Below are 16,804 nucleotides of genomic sequence, written 5' to 3' on the forward strand. Positions count from 1 at the left end.
GTTTCCTTGTAAACACTCTTGTTGAGGTGCGAAGTGGAAAACAAGTGGCATAGGTATATTAGGGATCACCGTGAAGAGCTCAGAACAAAGTAAAGCTCTTCTCCGAATTTTCCTTATGTGAAGCATTTGAGATGTTTGATGTGGGCTTCATCATTCATTGAAGCATACACATCTTGATAGTCTATGATATTTAGCCCCGCTTTCTTTTTCTTTTGTCAATGTTGCTTACTCAACTTCTTTATGAAATGAAGTTTGTTCCGTAGGATTTTGAAGGGCCACGATGACACGTGGTTGGTTAATTACAAGTATTACATAGTTAGCAGATAATTCTTATGTTTTTCTTTTATATAATATTCTTAGTATTTGATTTTCATTAGGCTTAGATTTTAGTTTTTTAATAGGGTCAGAGTCCACTTTGATGACATTATCTAAAAAATAATTAATATGAAAGAAGTTTATCTAAATCTTGTCTCAAATTCTCTTTCTTCCCCTTTCTTGATTATATTCTACAACACAATTGAGTGTCTTTTATCATTTGTATTAGAGCTTCGATCCTCGCAATTGTACATTAGCTATCTATCTAACTTGTTTTTCTATGTTCTATCTTTGATTGGTCAGTCTTTTTTTAGGTGAATTCTTTATTAAAAACAAAGCAAGATGCCTTCAAACATTACAAAGGAGAAAAAGCAAAGCAAAAAATAAAAAACAACGTAAAAATTTGAAATGCCAATAAGATCGAAAAAATTTCAGGACCCCTTTTATCGGATTGAAGTGAACGCATGTAACATGAATCCTTTGAGATGATCGTACCCAAAAAATTTCCCTTCGAAGACTCTTCTATTTATTTCTTTCCATATTGTCCACCAAATGATAAAGGGAATTTGTTTTCAGTCGTCCGCAATGTTGTTGCTAGCTTGTTAATCCATTTGGCCCAAAAGTCAATGACATTTGTTGGTGTATCCCATTAAAAATGAAGGAGGTTTTGCAGAAGAGTCCAAATGCTATTTACAAAGTCGCAATTAAGAAGAATATGATCAATAGATTCTTTTACTCTTCAAACAAATGTTGCATCTCTAGCCAAATTAAATTCCTTATTTTCAGTATGTTAGATGTTAAAACTCCTCTGTTGATAGCTTCCCAACCAAAGAACGAAATTCTTGATGGAATTTTTGCTTTTCAAGGAAACTGGGATGAAGTCCTTGGGAGGGACGCATGGTAATGTAGTTAATTTTGAAATCGGGAGAGTCGGTCAGAGAACTTGTCATTGGTCTCTAGGTGAATCGAAACATAGGTTAGAGCATCCACGAGAAGAGTCCATCTTCTCTCCTCTTCGATGGATAGTTGTCTATTTAAGGGGATTCTCCAAACAATTTGATTAGATGTGAGACGAAAACAATCTGTTACTTTAGTATTATTACTAGAGATCTCAAAAAGGTCCTAAAAGGAGTCAGACAATTTTTCGCTAGAGTGCCACGGATCATTCAAAAAATCGACTTTCTTACTATTGCCTACCGTGAAAATGAATAAGGGTGAAGCTTCTCCCATGTTATAGTGATACGACCACAGAGAGAGGCATTCATTTGTTTTGAAGTCCTTACTTGGCAATGATTGCTTTTTCCAAAGGTTTGCATTGTCGTTGAGACCTCCAACACCATTTACAGAGAAGAGAAGTGTTGAAAAGGGAAAGGTCTTTGATTCCGATCCCGCTTGTCAGAGAAAAAAGAACTAATGGATCTTGTAGGATTCCCAATAATCGGTCAAGTAAAACGGAGCATTTATCTCGGAAAAACTCAGGCGATTAATCAACAAGAAGCAGTTTTCTTGCGTCAACAACGTCAAGCTTCGTTGTGTCCCATCTCACCAAGTGAGTGATTCTAGAACAGTTGGAGCTGCCCCAAAAAAAAATTCTAATTATTGTGGCCATTTTGTTGGCCACCGAGGTAAGGATAGAAAAGAGGGACATAGTGAATGTTGGGATTGTAGCGAGAGAGTTCTTGATGAGGACGAACCTGCCGCATTAAGAGAGAAGTTTGTTCTTCCCAAGAGCTAGCATGGTCCCCATTTTCTCGATGATAGGATTCTAAATCTCCTTGCAACCGAATTTATCACCGAGAGGGAAGCCACGATACTTCGAGGGGAGAGAACCAATTCTAAACCCCATGATGTCAGCCAATGACTTTTAGAAACATTACAGATGAAAAAAAGTTCAGACTTTTCTCGATTAATCTTTAACCCTGAGCACGCATCAAAAAGAATAAGAATCTTCTGGAGAGAATGAAGGTTTTCCCTTATAGGCTTAGTAAGACAAAGGGTGTCATCGGCAAAAAGCAAGTGAGATATGTAGTTGGGCCTTCTCGTTGTTCCCATATTAACCCCGTGAAAAGGCTAGCATTGGTGGCTCTCTCAAACAATTTGAGGTCAGTTACAAAAAGGAAATAAAAAAATCCTATCATTGTCCTCACTTTATCTTCCAAAAGCTTATATGCCATTATTGGATCCCAGAAGCTTCACGCCATCAAAAAGCCACAAAACCTACAAATGCAGTCACTCATATCTCTCTAAGCATTACTAAAATAAGAATAGCATAATATCTTCTTACTATAACTTCTAGTCATGGATATAAGATGATAGCATTACAAAGTTAAACCATGTTTACCTTGGCTAGAAGATAGCTATAGGAATTTTGTTATTTCTATGAAAATCTTTTAAATATAGAACATAAAATGATATTCAGAGTTGCAAAAAAAATGACAGTAGCTTAAACAGCAAAACTGTAAAGGCAATGTGGTTATTTCAGGATATACAAAAACTAACCTTGAAGTTCAGCAGGGCCATAACAGACCTCAAGAGATTTTCTCTTATGTATAAACTGTCTCGAAGATCACCCTACATGAACAAGAAAAGAAGCACATTAAAGCTGAAGACGGAACTTCATAAATCCTAAGAGAACAACCTTTAACCAGAAAATCCTATTCAAGAAAGATAGAAAATAATACACCAAAAATTATTAAAGAAAGCTGATCCACTTACATTAGAGCCTCTTCTTGAGAAATAGCAGGAAATGAAGCATAATATGGACCTGAATGGAAATAGTAAATGCATAGTAATCAATTATATTTGCCAAACAGCAATATATGACAGAATAAACAAACATGTGATTGTAAATCCAAGATTAAGTACTAATTAGAAAAAACATACACGAGAAAAGTTGACATTTAAAGCAACCTGCCACAAGACTAAGATAGGTAATCAAGAAAATATTCATAACAGAACACAAAATCCTTGGATAAATTCATTTTGATAAACAATAATGTACTTGGATAATAAGATTTGTTAGTTTTAACATGTGCTATTTTTAAATTTAAGACGATAAAATAACACATTTCATCTCAAGTTCAAGATTTTCAACTTTGGAGTTCTTACAGATTCTGTAAAAAAAAAGACTAATTGTTACCCTAAACCACATCAACAAAATTCTATATATGGAAAACTAGAACCTTCAGTTCTACAACAATTTATGGAAACTTTTGCAAAGATTCCAAATGTTTTTGTCTACTCTTTGAAATCTCTTTTATTTTAATGATAAGGGTCAACTAACCACCTCTTTCTTAAATAACAAAAACCCTCTCCACTCAGTTCCTAGTGTTGGTTGCTCATTTGAAATTATCATTTTACCATATAATTCTTTAAATCAATAGTATTATGAGATTTCAAAGTTTATCAATGATGTTGAACTTGGTTTCTACTTTCAATAATAGAAAGAAAACTCACATGTTTATGCATGCCAATACAACAAAACTTATTGAAGCGACATTTCCTAATAGTGTTACCAACAAAAACTACTTAACTTGTTCATGAAACATCAAAGTTATGGGCCACGCTTTTGACTGATGACTAAGAATCCCTATGCAGTTCAAGGAGGATCATCTAACAAGCATCTAGAGGTGTTCAACCATGTGGGTTGCGATAAATTATTTGTTAATCAAGTTAGGAATTGGTACAAGGCCTTTCAGTAACTTCAGTTGTCATTTGAGTTCCTTAAGGATTATTAAATTCAGATTAGAAGCTCCTTAAGGTAAGTCTTAGAAATGCTATCAACCATTTAAAGTCACGTGAATTTTACATTTTAACTCGCATGGTTTTGTTCAGCATAAGGAAAACTCTTGATTAATGATAATGTGGAAAACTTGGCAATATGCAGAATGAAGAGCACATTTACATGACTCACATTGATGGAAGCCGTTTAAAGAACCGAAGGTCCCAGAGATCTTTCGGTATAACAAATCTATTAATTGGATCCTGATTGAAACAGAAGATTATACCGAGGAATAAAATAAAAATGGTCTACAATCAACACAAGGTGACAAAAGTTATGTGAAGGAATTCATGTTTACTTTCATGATCATGATCCCAAGAAGCATGAAAGCAGCATCAGCCTGCATATGAACAAAAGGAAATTAAGCACTGCTTTACTATCCACAACAATTTTTCATTATTAATAATGTTTTAAAAAGAAACAAAACTTGGTTCCTTGAAGATTCCATTATGCGGAGAGAAAATACTTCCAGGAAGAACTTTCTTAATGGTAATAAATTACCTTCAATGGGCAAAAGAAAGTACAATATAGTTAAAAAAAATTGTCAACCAGCATCTCTGCTGCTGCTACCTATTTACCAACTTATGCAAATGAGAACAGGTGATAAAAAATATGAATTTAGCATCTATTTTAGTATAGATCTAAAGGATGAGAAAATTGTTGCATGCGTTTCACCAAAAGAATCAGGAAGCAGAGAAATAACTGGGACTTATAAATATTTGAGGGTAAATTTACATAAAAGAACCTCTCTATAATAATTTTTTTGTTTTGTGAAAAGCCTTTCTCTATGAAATTAATACAAAGTTTTATCCGTTCAAATTGAAGTTAACAAAGGTAAGCATAGATATGACCCTTGTCTAGATACATCTGAAATACTTTCAGCAGTATTAAAAAAATAATGCATGTAAGAATCAAAATCAACCAATATTTTTTGTTGGTGCACTTCTTTAAATAGACAGGCATGTAATGGCAGTATTTATACAATAAGACAAAATTACGAAGGTGTTACGGAAACACAGCATATATGATATATAATGAGAACTCACGCCTATAATTCTAGGCTACAAACCATAATTATAATCATAAGAAAATCCTAGATCAAATGAACCCCTTATACCTAAACATATCTCTATTTTAGTAATGTTATTTTGTTCAATACTCTAATATTCCTTAAATCCAAGTTGGTAAATGTTTAATCAGCTGAAACAGGCAACAGCAACAACAGGAACCATCACAAATGAGTCAAGGTTATAGAATGGCTCATATTGAATGCAAAAGTGGCACTCCCCCTTAACAAAATCTATGCATCACAAAAAGATACAAATTAAATGTCATCATGTAACACATCTAAGGTTTATAGAAAAATTATACAAAAAACAAGAGAATATAGATAAGAATTAGTTTTGTCTTTCAACATTAAACATCAACTATCATAAACCCTAACAATTCCTCTATTTATAATAAACGTTATAATGAATCAGCTAACTACTAATGGGCTAAGCCCGGCCCATTACATCACGTCTATCCACCACTGTATCTGTTGCACATTCCCCCATAATATCTTTTCATACCCATGCCAAAAAAAGTTGTTAGTTTGCACAAAAATCTAAACTAGTAAACCACGCATCAATATTTTAGAAAAATCTTATCTATAGACAATAAATGATATAGATAAATTACAAGCAGGGCATGCCCCCAAGTTAGATACTTACAACGGCTGGTACATTGGTGAAAGTAGGCAAACCATGCAATACGCAACTCCATACCATGTGCCAACTACTTTCCAGCTGCAAATATTCACAAATAAGACAATTCCACAGACAAGTTGGGTATTTATCTTCACAGCATAAATGTTGAAAATAAAGATGTGAATCATTTTTAAATGTATTTACTGACAGCATTTGTTAATGAAGAATTAAGTACTGATTTTCTGCAAAGGTGATCAAAATACTTCTAGAATAATTTAATACATGATTCAGAGAAATAAGTTAAATACCTCGCTTGACAAAGGTGATGCAGTTGGCGACAACTCCATTGTTGGAACATCAAGCAGCAATGAAGAGAGCGTGTGCAGACTCCTTTAAAGGTGGTCACAAAGGAGAAGCACAAATATTATTGTTGATTTTAAGGTAAAAGTATGTAAGTATATTTCAACTCATATATTGTCAAGAGTAGATCAAGAGGATCTACAAGAAGACCTATGAATTACCTACCGAAAAGTCCACAGCAATCCTTCATAAGCTTGGCTTGTGTTTGCATCATTCATTATTCTGAAACAGAGTTATAAAAGCAAAAATCACATAATTAGATGCCAAGTAAATTTGGGTCATGCTAATACAATAGTTAAATAAAGGCAAGAAAATCTATGAATGGTAACATAAGTACTTTCAAAAGAGAACTTGAAATTCGAAATTAACAAAAAAAAAAAGTGATGAAGTAGATGCATCTAACAAATCCACTAAATTCTAACCTATATTGCTCATTAACACCAAAGAAAAATAGTTTGGGAGAAGAAATGGCCCTAATAAAGTTGGTGAAAATCTGTCAAGCACTCTAAGATTCTCAGGAGACTCACCTTTCTAAGCTTGTACAAAGACCTTGAAACCAGTAGACAAAAAGTTCCTTCTTTACACGGCTTGAGAAATTACCAACAAGAATGCAAAATGCAGCGTTCCTGGTATAACATTCTACATTATGTGCTAAACAATATATAATAAAGATAAAAAAATAAAAATATCTGAGAAAAATATATAATAAAGATGAAAAGACAAAAAATTGAAAAATCATTGGTTGATGTATTCTAATAATGTAAAAGGATAAATTATCAAATTAATATTGTCTATAAATTAATAGATAATTGTCCTTAAATATTTCTTGAATCTAGTCACTGATTCTAGGATATAATCTCTACCTAAAATACCTTAATTTTATAACAGAATCCCTACCTAAAACGATCGCATGATTTACGGGACTGAATATATTATAAATATAAAGGGTATTGGTATTATCCTCACCATAAAGATTATTACATTTTTTTTACTAAGAACTTATCATGGTATTCGAGCCAAAATCGTGAGAAAAATCCTAAACCTAAACTTAATTATGTGCCTACGAATAACATGGTTGTATTTGGAGTTGTTTCTCAAGCTTCAGCTGCTGAAGTGTGTTCACCTTTCTCCTCAGGATCCACAATGTATTCATTCTCAAATCCAATTGCAAGCTACAAACTCAATGGGACAAACTACCTGCACGATCCTAGTTGATGTACGCGTTTGAAAAAGGAAAAGATGAATACTTGGTGGAAGAGATGAAGATCCCTACTAAGGGAGATCCTACATATAAGGCGGGGAAGATCGGCAAGCACACTGTTATGATGTGGTTGGTCAACTCTATGACCACTAAAATGGTAAAAGATTTCCTACTATATGGAACTGCTAAAGAAATATGGGATGTTGTCAAAGAGGCTCATTCCAAACTAATAACACATCAAAAGTGTTCCGAAGTGAAGCAACCCTCCAAGAGTTAAGGTAAGGAGGCAGGATTGTGTTGAATAAAATCTGGCAGCAGCTTGACATGATCAGGGTTATTGTATGGAAGCATGTGGATGATGGAGAAAGAGGTTTAGCAAAGAAGAATTTTTAAATTCTTACTAGGGCTCAACATAGATTATGATATGGTGAAAGGAAGGATAATGGCTACCAAACCTCTTCCTAGCCTTCAAGAAGTGGTGCTTGAAGTAAAAAAATGAGGAAAGCAATTCAAGGTCAAACTGGCACCCAATCCACTAAAGTGTTTTCCCTAAATAGCTCAATATTCAGAATTGAGACTCAAAAAGCACCACAAGGGAAGAATTAGTGTGATCACTACAAGAGGACAGGGCATACCAAGGATAAATGTTGGAAAGTCCATGGGAATCTAGATTGGAAACCAAGGGAAATGGTAAATGATGTTCTATATGATAAGAATCAAGGAGGTTTCACTAAGGAGCAATTCACCACCCTTCAAAAGCATGAGTACATCCTCTCTAGCCTAGCGGCAACAAGAGGTGGATATCCCCCAGCCTCCCAGAAGTCCTGGATTCGAGCCCGTCAGGTGGCTTCGAGCCCGTCAGGTGGCAAGTGCTGCGTCTGGTTAAATGTGATTGTGGGCTATGTGCTTAACCCGCGGGGATTAGTCACACTCCAAAGGAGAAGCGGAACCCAACGTTCTCAAAAAAAAAACATGAGTCGACTTTCAAATCAACTTTAGACTAGACTAATAGCACAACAAGGTAATTTGTCTACTGCTTTGTTTTCTTTCCAAGACCAATACAGTAACTGGATCATTGACTCAGGAGCTTCAGATCATATGACGGGTAATCCTACCTCTTATACAATTATCACACTTCAAAAGGTTGTGTGACAGAATTACTGTGGTAGGAGAAGCATCAGTCAAGATTTTCAAAGGAATTATCCCTAACAAGAACAAAAGGCACAATTCTTTGTCCATGCAGAGTGAACTCTACTATTGAATTATCATTCTGAACTCCTACTTTTCCGTTTGAACTCACAATTATATATTGGTTTTCTCCCAGCGTTGCAAACTAGAAAATATTAATAACTATAAGAAAGGAAGAGAATCATTTGTGTTATAACTTCAAGGACATCTAAATCTCAGGAAAAGTGACAGTAGTTGCAATGCATGATTTAGGTTCGGTTATATGCAAACAACATCAAAGATGAGTACCCTGATCCTTACAATGAGCAATATCTCATCCTGGATATGTATTTACTCTTATATTCCATCACAACTTGTAAGCAGTTCTAAAAAGCATGGGACATGAGAAACAAATGACCCAAGTTCTTTAAAAAAAGTACAAAGTCAGCATACAAAAACATTTAAACAGGATCCACTTTCTTATTTCTTTTGAGGTGGGAAATGGAAGAAGGATTCACTTTTGGCTCCCCAATGGTAAGCCCCATGGTAAGCTAGCAGTCACTTCTAACGACTTCTTCTCAGTTTCCAACCAAAAAGATGTCAAGATTGCAGATTTATACATTACATCAGGTGATCAAAACATAAGGAGGATTCCATCTCAGCTCTCATCAACTTATAACCCGAGGGTCAACTTACTTGGTGGGATTCTCTTTGAAGTTGCTATCGATCCGTTGATTAAGGACTCTATCAATCTAATCAGCGATCCAAACTTCGAGGTTAGTCATATTTACTCAACAGCAGCCCTTCTTCTTTCCCTTAAAATGACTTATGGAAAATCAAGTTACCATCGAGAATCACGTTCTTTGTATGGGAAGCCATTCACGGTGGCATCCTTACTCAAGACAAACTCATGAAAAAGGGCTTTCATCTGGCAAACAGATGTGTTCTTTGTGAAAGTTCCGAGGAGACAGACAACCACCTTCGCATTGCCAAATGGCAAAGGAAATTTGGTCTCATTCAAAACCTCCTTAATTACAATGGGAGATCTTATTAACTGTGGGGGAATGTTTTGAAAAATGGAATGAAAGGAGCACTCCTAACAATATTTGCACAAGCTGGAAGTCGTTCATTCCAATTATGTGGTGGTTTAATTGGAAAGAAAGGAACCGGATAATCTTTCAAGGGAAAAAGCATGGCAACGCTAAGATCAAAGGCTTCATTCTCCATACACTCGCATCTATCAAGAAGAAAGGAATATGGAACGGATGGGACTTCCTTGATCTTATTGGAATCTATTTTTTCTTCGAATTTGTTTCATTTCTCTTTCAGCTCGTTTTGTACTAATTGAATGCTTCTCGGGTTCACAAAAATTTATCTTTAATGAAAAGTTTACCCTTTCTCAAAAAAACATTTAAACAGCATGCATGATAACTATTAAAGGGCCAAAAACCAAGTCAGCACTTACCACAACCATTTTCCTTTGGTTAATCCATCTTTTAGGTAGGCAGCAAAATGATCCTTCTTAACTCTCTTCTCTGAACTTGGCATCTTTGATGTGCTAATGAGTGCCTAAGATACAAAGCAATATTATCAAACTACATAACATCTGTTGATTAACTTCATAATTCTATAATATGTAAAATTGGAAATAAAAGAAGTGAGGAAAGTTCAATGTGGCCAAGCTACAATATTCATAATAAACACTATGCTTATTTTTAGTGTAAATATGATTAACTGTCATAAGTATTTATACCGTACAAGTAGGATACATAATGGGCCAACACACAAACTTAACACAATCTCTTAATGCTGGACTATACAAATCAACCCAACTTATATACACCAATGACAAACAAACTACGAGAAAAAGATTTAGTGACGCCGTAACTGCATTATCGCGAAGAGCTCAAGACTAGAAGGGTTGTTTTGCCTGACCGCTAAGCGATTGTTATGAACCAATTGTTAAGCAATGGAAGAGTAATGAACATTAACTATGGACTTAATATCCTCAAGGCAACCATGAAATCATTATGAAACAAAAGATATTGTAGAAATCTTAGTAATGATATACGGAAAAGGTGGCTGTAGCTTGTGGTGGTGTATGGGAGTTGGCTAAGAAGATTAATGCTCCAAGACCATGCTAAGTTTGTAAGGTAAATTGTGACTAGTTTCATTAACTAATAAAATCATACATATAAGCTACATAATGGGATAAAGTCTAAACCACGTCATATCTCTGACAAATGTATCCTTCATATATATGCGAAGTCAACTTTTCACATCAAACTCAAATTTTCAATAAACCACGAAATATATGAATTTAGATAAGATTCCTGACAAATGTACACCAATATAAAAATAACCATAAGCATGGAGCATATAACACATGCAAGTCTAAAGCATATCCATAAAAGATTGAACAACTACCCGGTAGAATACAAGAGCCGCAAGCTCCACCAAATTAAACTGTGAATTTGTCAAGTTCCCAAATTTGTCCTCTTTGATAGTTTCATTCCTGAGCAGACAAAATATCAGGTATAAACTATTTAAAGTGCTTCAAGAACTTAATAATGTTTCTGTATTAAAGAAGTTACCGATGAGGATTAGAGATGGAAACACTATTTTGATCTAGCTCCCTGCCGATTACATCCAATAATTGTTCCACTAAAGTACTTCCATCAGTGGAACCTCTAGTTAAACTTAGTTGTACTCTAGCATATAGAATAAGTGTGTCCTGCAAAGGAAAAATCAGATAATCAATATAATTTATTTACCATCAATGGTTAGATGTACAAAGAATCCAAGTGTTCATCAAACCTTTAGGCCACGATCATGAGTTGCTAACCAACTACGAAAAACAAACAGTTGCACAGCCTCGTGTATTTCCAATGATTGTTGGGCTAGATTTGGACCATCTTTCAACAAATATGTATTGACGCATTCAATCAGCTTCCTTGAAATTTTTCCTTCATCCCTGATAATTTGATCATAAGAAAATATTCTAGCTTCATCATGTATGGAAAAGATAAAGATTTTATACCTTATAAAAGAGAAAATACTAATAAATCCTTCAACTATATCCACTCTGATATCATCTGGAAAATCCCCTGGTGGATTTTCAATAAGTGAATGTAGATTCACTATGCAACGAAAAGTATCTTCTTTGGGATTAAAATGATTACTGCTTTCCCCACTCAAACTTGTTTTCACCTTCTGCATGTAAAGACGCACCAGATCTTGCAAAGAGAATTTTTACATGAGACTATAAGAACTGTAAAAACAACTGATGATGTGTAAAAGAGACTCACTGCAATAGACCCTCTTCCTCATGTGAAAACGATAATCGCTCACTTCCAGGAGATGTCGGAGGATAATCCCGTATTCAGATTGAAAGCTAGGAATATCTTTCATGATATCCCAAATATGGTTATAAAGTGCTTTCACAATAGATAATAGAAGCAAGTTCTTCCCTGTAAAGAGAATGTCAATAAGATAATTGAATCAAAGTACATTTCGAATTTACTCATTTTCCTATATAACGCATTCAAGAAAACAGCACATGTATAAAATGGCATGGATGTATATTGTTGAGTTATTTAAAGGAAATTGAAACGATTACTGAATTACGTAAATTATAACCAATATCTACATGTCCCTGAAAATGTGAGGAATAATGAACCACAAAAGTATAGTTGGGCTAGCAATCACACAAAAATCGGCCACTACATAGTCCCCCTCATGCTAAACAACATTCTCCCAAATGCTCTGACCACTTTATTGGAATAAAATAAAGCATATCAATATCCAAAACATAACATATCTAATAGATAGATATAGAGAATAGATATTCAGGTTTACTCATGCAGTGATAACATTATGCCCTCCATTCTATCCCTGGTCATAGTGACTACTTTATTCCTCTATTTCATAAGAAGTTTCTGTGGAAATCCAACTCAATTATGTATTACTATTTTGCATTCTAGTTTCCACATACTCAATGTACCATAGTTCTCAAATTTAGTCATGCCTACCGCTGGTAAATACCATGTACTCATAAGCATTAAGGATATGGTCACCATCCAAAGCTTCTTATTCTAATCAGGAAACTGTGTGCTTCGAAAAGCACAGTTCAACGTACTCCAGATCATGGGGGAAGCAAACATTAGATATTTGGGATGGGGAAGATTACATAGATAAATTTCAATAATATTTAGTCAGCCGAGCAAGTTTCACAACCATCAAAATACCTGAAAACTTGTCATCTTCAGCTCGTTGTACAACAATGCGTAATGTCTTTGCAAAAGACAACTTTGGCAATCTCCTCTTGCTTGAAGATATCTCCAGGGATATACATTGAATAAGAAGCGTGATAATAAAAGGCCATGTCTCAGCTGCATATGAATATCCTGATCATACCACGTTCTAACTTGATGAATTAATTTAGGTAATCTTATAAATGGTCGATATATGAACTTACAATTAGGTATGTCATTATGCTTGAGCATCGCAGTCTTCTGACCAATATATCTACAAAAGCTAACTGATCTTTCCCCTTCTAACCACGTGTTTAACAACTTAATCCCCTCCTATAATCAGACAAGCAAACACTAAACTGAATGGCGATAAATAAAACAATAAGATCAATCATCACAGAATGTTTATTTGTTCATCATTTCCCCACTTATTCACTTTCTTGTGTAGGGATGATCCATTTAAATTGAAAAATAATGAATTGAAAGTTGTTGTAAGCTTCAGTTACTTACTTCTCTTGTTTTTGCTTTCTCGGAAGAAAGCATGATGACGATCTCCTCCACGTCCCTTGAAGTGACAAGGACCATATTTTGACAGTGTCGCAGCAATCGAAAGAGGATGACAGTAATGGAGATGTTGAATTTGATATAATTAAAGCATTGAACATGTAGGGTTTACGGATCATGAACCTCAACTCTGTAAAGATAGAGAAATGGCGGGAAGCAGTGCTAAGACTTTCAGTCTAAGCCACCGACTGATTGTCAGAGACGAGACTAGGGCCGGCCGAGTCCTGCACGATTCTAATCATCTCTAACGTGAGTCTGCAACCGGTTCTTTTTGTTGATATAATTAATTCACATCATTTTCTCAACACAAAACAAAAATTAATTTTAAATTATAAATTCATGTAAATAAAAAAAATAACACAAAATTCAAAGAAAAAACTTATGAACGATTAATCCGGTTTATTTTTAGTTATTTCATTTTCGGTCGATCCGATTTTAACAAGTTTATTAATCATGTTAAACAGGTCGACTTGATTTTGACCCGAACAAAAAATATACATGACCTTAACTTGATTTTTTCCGTATTCGGTCCGGATCATGTTTTCGTGTCGGGTCTAAAATTGACGATCATATTATTAATTCATGTATTTTTAAATTATATATATATAAATTAAAACTAATAATAATATAATAAAATCCAATAAATAAAAGTGAAAAATCATATAATCTCGCATACATTAATATTTTTTAAATAAAGTATTGACGCATTTAATAATTATAAAAAACCACAAGCATCAATTCATTTTATACATAAAAAACGGAAATAGATAAACATCCAACACCCATCTATGTAAAAAATTTCGCTATCCTATATTAATCTTTTTGTTATCTAGTTATAACTTAATTATTTTAAAAAATTATTTATCCTATCAATATTTGTTTAATAGTTCATTTTTGTAATTAGTTAAGTCAAATATTATCAATTTTAAATACAAAATATTTGGGTCATTTAATTAAAATAATTCAGTTTTTTATTGATCAATATTTATAATTTATAAATTTTCAAATCTAAATATTTTTTTTTGTGTTATTGAGGTAAGTTATTAGTGTAAAAATAGTTAAAGATGTGGAATTTGTGACTCGCTTATTTTTGAATTATAAGTGTGACTAGCATCTAGAGTTTTTATAAAGTGTGACTAAATTCATTAAATGATATATCAGTTTTTGGATAATTTCGGTGAAGTTTGGATTGATGTTTTTGGATAATTTCGGTGAAGTTTGGATTGATGCGTTAATATGAGAATAATGCATATTTTGGTTATCATCTCGATTATTTTTTAATAAACTATCGAATTGAAAAGAAATTGTTGAAAAATAATTGATCGTAGTTGTCTGATTCGTATAATTCATACTATTGTTATTATTACGTTTTATGATATTTTTTTGAAAAGTCGGTAAAATCTATTGGGAAGTTATTTGTTTTTCTTGAGAATCTATGAGCTCAATAACCAGCTCAGTAACGCGATTGAATTTTTTTTCTTATTTAGGGCGTGTTTTATTCAGCGTTTTAAACCGAATTTAGTGTTTCGATAATAATCTGTTACAACGGTGAAGGTGACTTCACAACTGCTCTTTACAGAAGCTCTTAATAGTCAGTGATTTTTGTCTCGGTTCTTTGATTACTCTCTCTTTAGTTTGTTCTTCGGAAGTAAATACGTTAAGCATAAATGTTACGATATACACAGAGAGATAATCATTTGTATCATTGCATAAATAGTTTATCTTGTGTAAGTTGAATAGACAGTGGTCTGTTCAACAAGATAATATGAGTGCTAGAAGTTCAGAACAGGCAAGTTTTAAGACCTGTAATCTGAGTGGGTTTGTGTAAGGCTATACAAATCAAAGTCTTCTATTGTAATTCTTCTGGAAACAGAAGAAAGAGTGACGTATGAGTTTTATCTCCGAACATCTATAGAATCTTGTGTTGTTCATTCATTGCTTCCTTCACTCATATATTCGTCGCTTCAAATCCCGCAAGCATTTTCCGCACTTAAAACCGTTCAAGAGATTGCTATGGTCTGTTAAAAAATAGAAACATATTTTTAGTCCTTAACAAGATTAAAATCGCAATTAAGTGAAAAATAGAAAAACAATATGCAACCCCCTTTTTATTGTTGTCTTCGATCCTAAAGACCAATGATCGATGTTCTTGAGTTAGGGTCGAGCCCTAAGACCGGTGTTTTTGAGCTAGGACCAAGAAATCCGACCAAGGATTTTCACCTATGACCGAGAAATTTGATCACTTGGGACCGACTCCCAAGTCTTAGGACCGAGAGATCCAAACCCATGACCGAGGATCTCAGCCCAAAGCTAGCCCCATACGAAGAGGTTTCTATACCTCGACCAAGAAACCTAGTCCTAGGCTAGTCTATGACCGATAGGTTTTATACGTAGACCAGTAATTTCAGCCAATGACCGAGCATCATTGGCACCTTGACCTAGGGACTCCGATCCTCCAACTAAGTATCCTGAACCCCGATCGAGAGCTCCCTCGGTCTAGACCGAGTCTCTCCGGTCCCCGACCGATAAAACAGATCCAACCCTTAGGACTCTAGTCCTAAAACATGTTTCGTTCCACTTTTCAAAACCCAATTTTTTTTTTAAATTTTGGAACCTCAATCCATTTTCAAATAATCTCGAGATGTTAGAAAATGATATTAAAATATTTTTGGGATTTTTTTCCAAATAAATATTTTGACTAAGACACTGTTTGGAATTTATTTTTAAATTCTAATACCTTCGGATACTTTTTAGGTCTTTTACTCAATCTTTGTTAACCCGCATGTACGCACATTTAAATAGTTTTGTACAATTATTTACGTAATCCAAACTTAACCCTTGTTTAGAACTTCCGAACTATTAATTAAAGAAAATAAACATTATAAATAAATCTTTTGATAGCCAGACTTTAAAAAAAACAAAATCGTTTCTATGGGCACGGAGGACATAGCACGTAAGCTCATTCTCAAGCGTAACTAAATAACGAATCCCTTATAGAAACTCTAGTATAAGGTACGTTTGTATATTTACATTTTACTAATTTTTCTAAAAATCAATTGGCGACTCTATTTTCATAACAAATCCCCATATTATTGAAATTTGAATAAAATTAATTAATTTTACATAATTGATTTTAAAAGATGACACGTACTATTAAAAAATTTAAAAAATAATGTTTTATTTACAACAATGTCTGGCACGCAAACCAATGTTGAAACCATCGAACATCGAGTCACCCCGAGTCCCCGTATTGTCACGTGTCATTCAACACATGTTAAGCTACGGACTAAGGATTTTCCTGGGGTTACAATATTAAATATTATTACAAATATAAAAAAAAAACAAATATTAAAAATAAATAAGTTGAGTTGTATGAGTTGAATCAAACTTATACTAAGTTAAATCCAATCAATTTTTTTAAGAGCAAATAAGCAAAGTGTAACCCTAGAAAAACCTTTGTACGGTTTTCACATAA

At 34.0% G+C, this 16,804-nt stretch overlaps 1 protein-coding gene across 1 annotated transcript in view; it reads right to left on the reverse strand.

The window, feature by feature from the left end:
- The window catches only part of LOC124945017 (serine/threonine-protein kinase ATM), a 51,483-nt gene extending 37,897 nt beyond the window's left edge, over window positions 1-13,586 (reverse strand). The window contains exons 1-17 of the mRNA XM_047485381.1: window positions 13,276-13,586; window positions 12,990-13,098; window positions 12,760-12,903; window positions 11,821-11,982; window positions 11,553-11,748; window positions 11,330-11,486; window positions 11,107-11,246; window positions 10,940-11,027; window positions 9,978-10,081; window positions 6,672-6,770; window positions 6,310-6,366; window positions 6,093-6,174; window positions 5,809-5,883; window positions 4,395-4,436; window positions 4,229-4,299; window positions 3,031-3,079; window positions 2,815-2,886 (exon numbers count right to left, since the gene is read on the reverse strand). Coding sequence (XP_047341337.1) covers window positions 2,815-2,886; window positions 3,031-3,079; window positions 4,229-4,299; window positions 4,395-4,436; window positions 5,809-5,883; window positions 6,093-6,174; window positions 6,310-6,366; window positions 6,672-6,770; window positions 9,978-10,081; window positions 10,940-11,027; window positions 11,107-11,246; window positions 11,330-11,486; window positions 11,553-11,748; window positions 11,821-11,982; window positions 12,760-12,903; window positions 12,990-13,098; window positions 13,276-13,350 — 1,722 coding nt within the window. The 5' untranslated portion in view covers window positions 13,351-13,586. The remainder of the gene's footprint in view (window positions 1-2,814; window positions 2,887-3,030; window positions 3,080-4,228; window positions 4,300-4,394; window positions 4,437-5,808; window positions 5,884-6,092; window positions 6,175-6,309; window positions 6,367-6,671; window positions 6,771-9,977; window positions 10,082-10,939; window positions 11,028-11,106; window positions 11,247-11,329; window positions 11,487-11,552; window positions 11,749-11,820; window positions 11,983-12,759; window positions 12,904-12,989; window positions 13,099-13,275) is intronic.
- Between the last annotated feature and the right edge of the window lie 3,218 nt (window positions 13,587-16,804).

This window comes from Impatiens glandulifera, chromosome 7, assembly GCF_907164915.1.
Source record: "Impatiens glandulifera chromosome 7, dImpGla2.1, whole genome shotgun sequence".
In the NCBI taxonomy this organism is placed as follows: domain Eukaryota; kingdom Viridiplantae; phylum Streptophyta; class Magnoliopsida; order Ericales; family Balsaminaceae; genus Impatiens; species Impatiens glandulifera.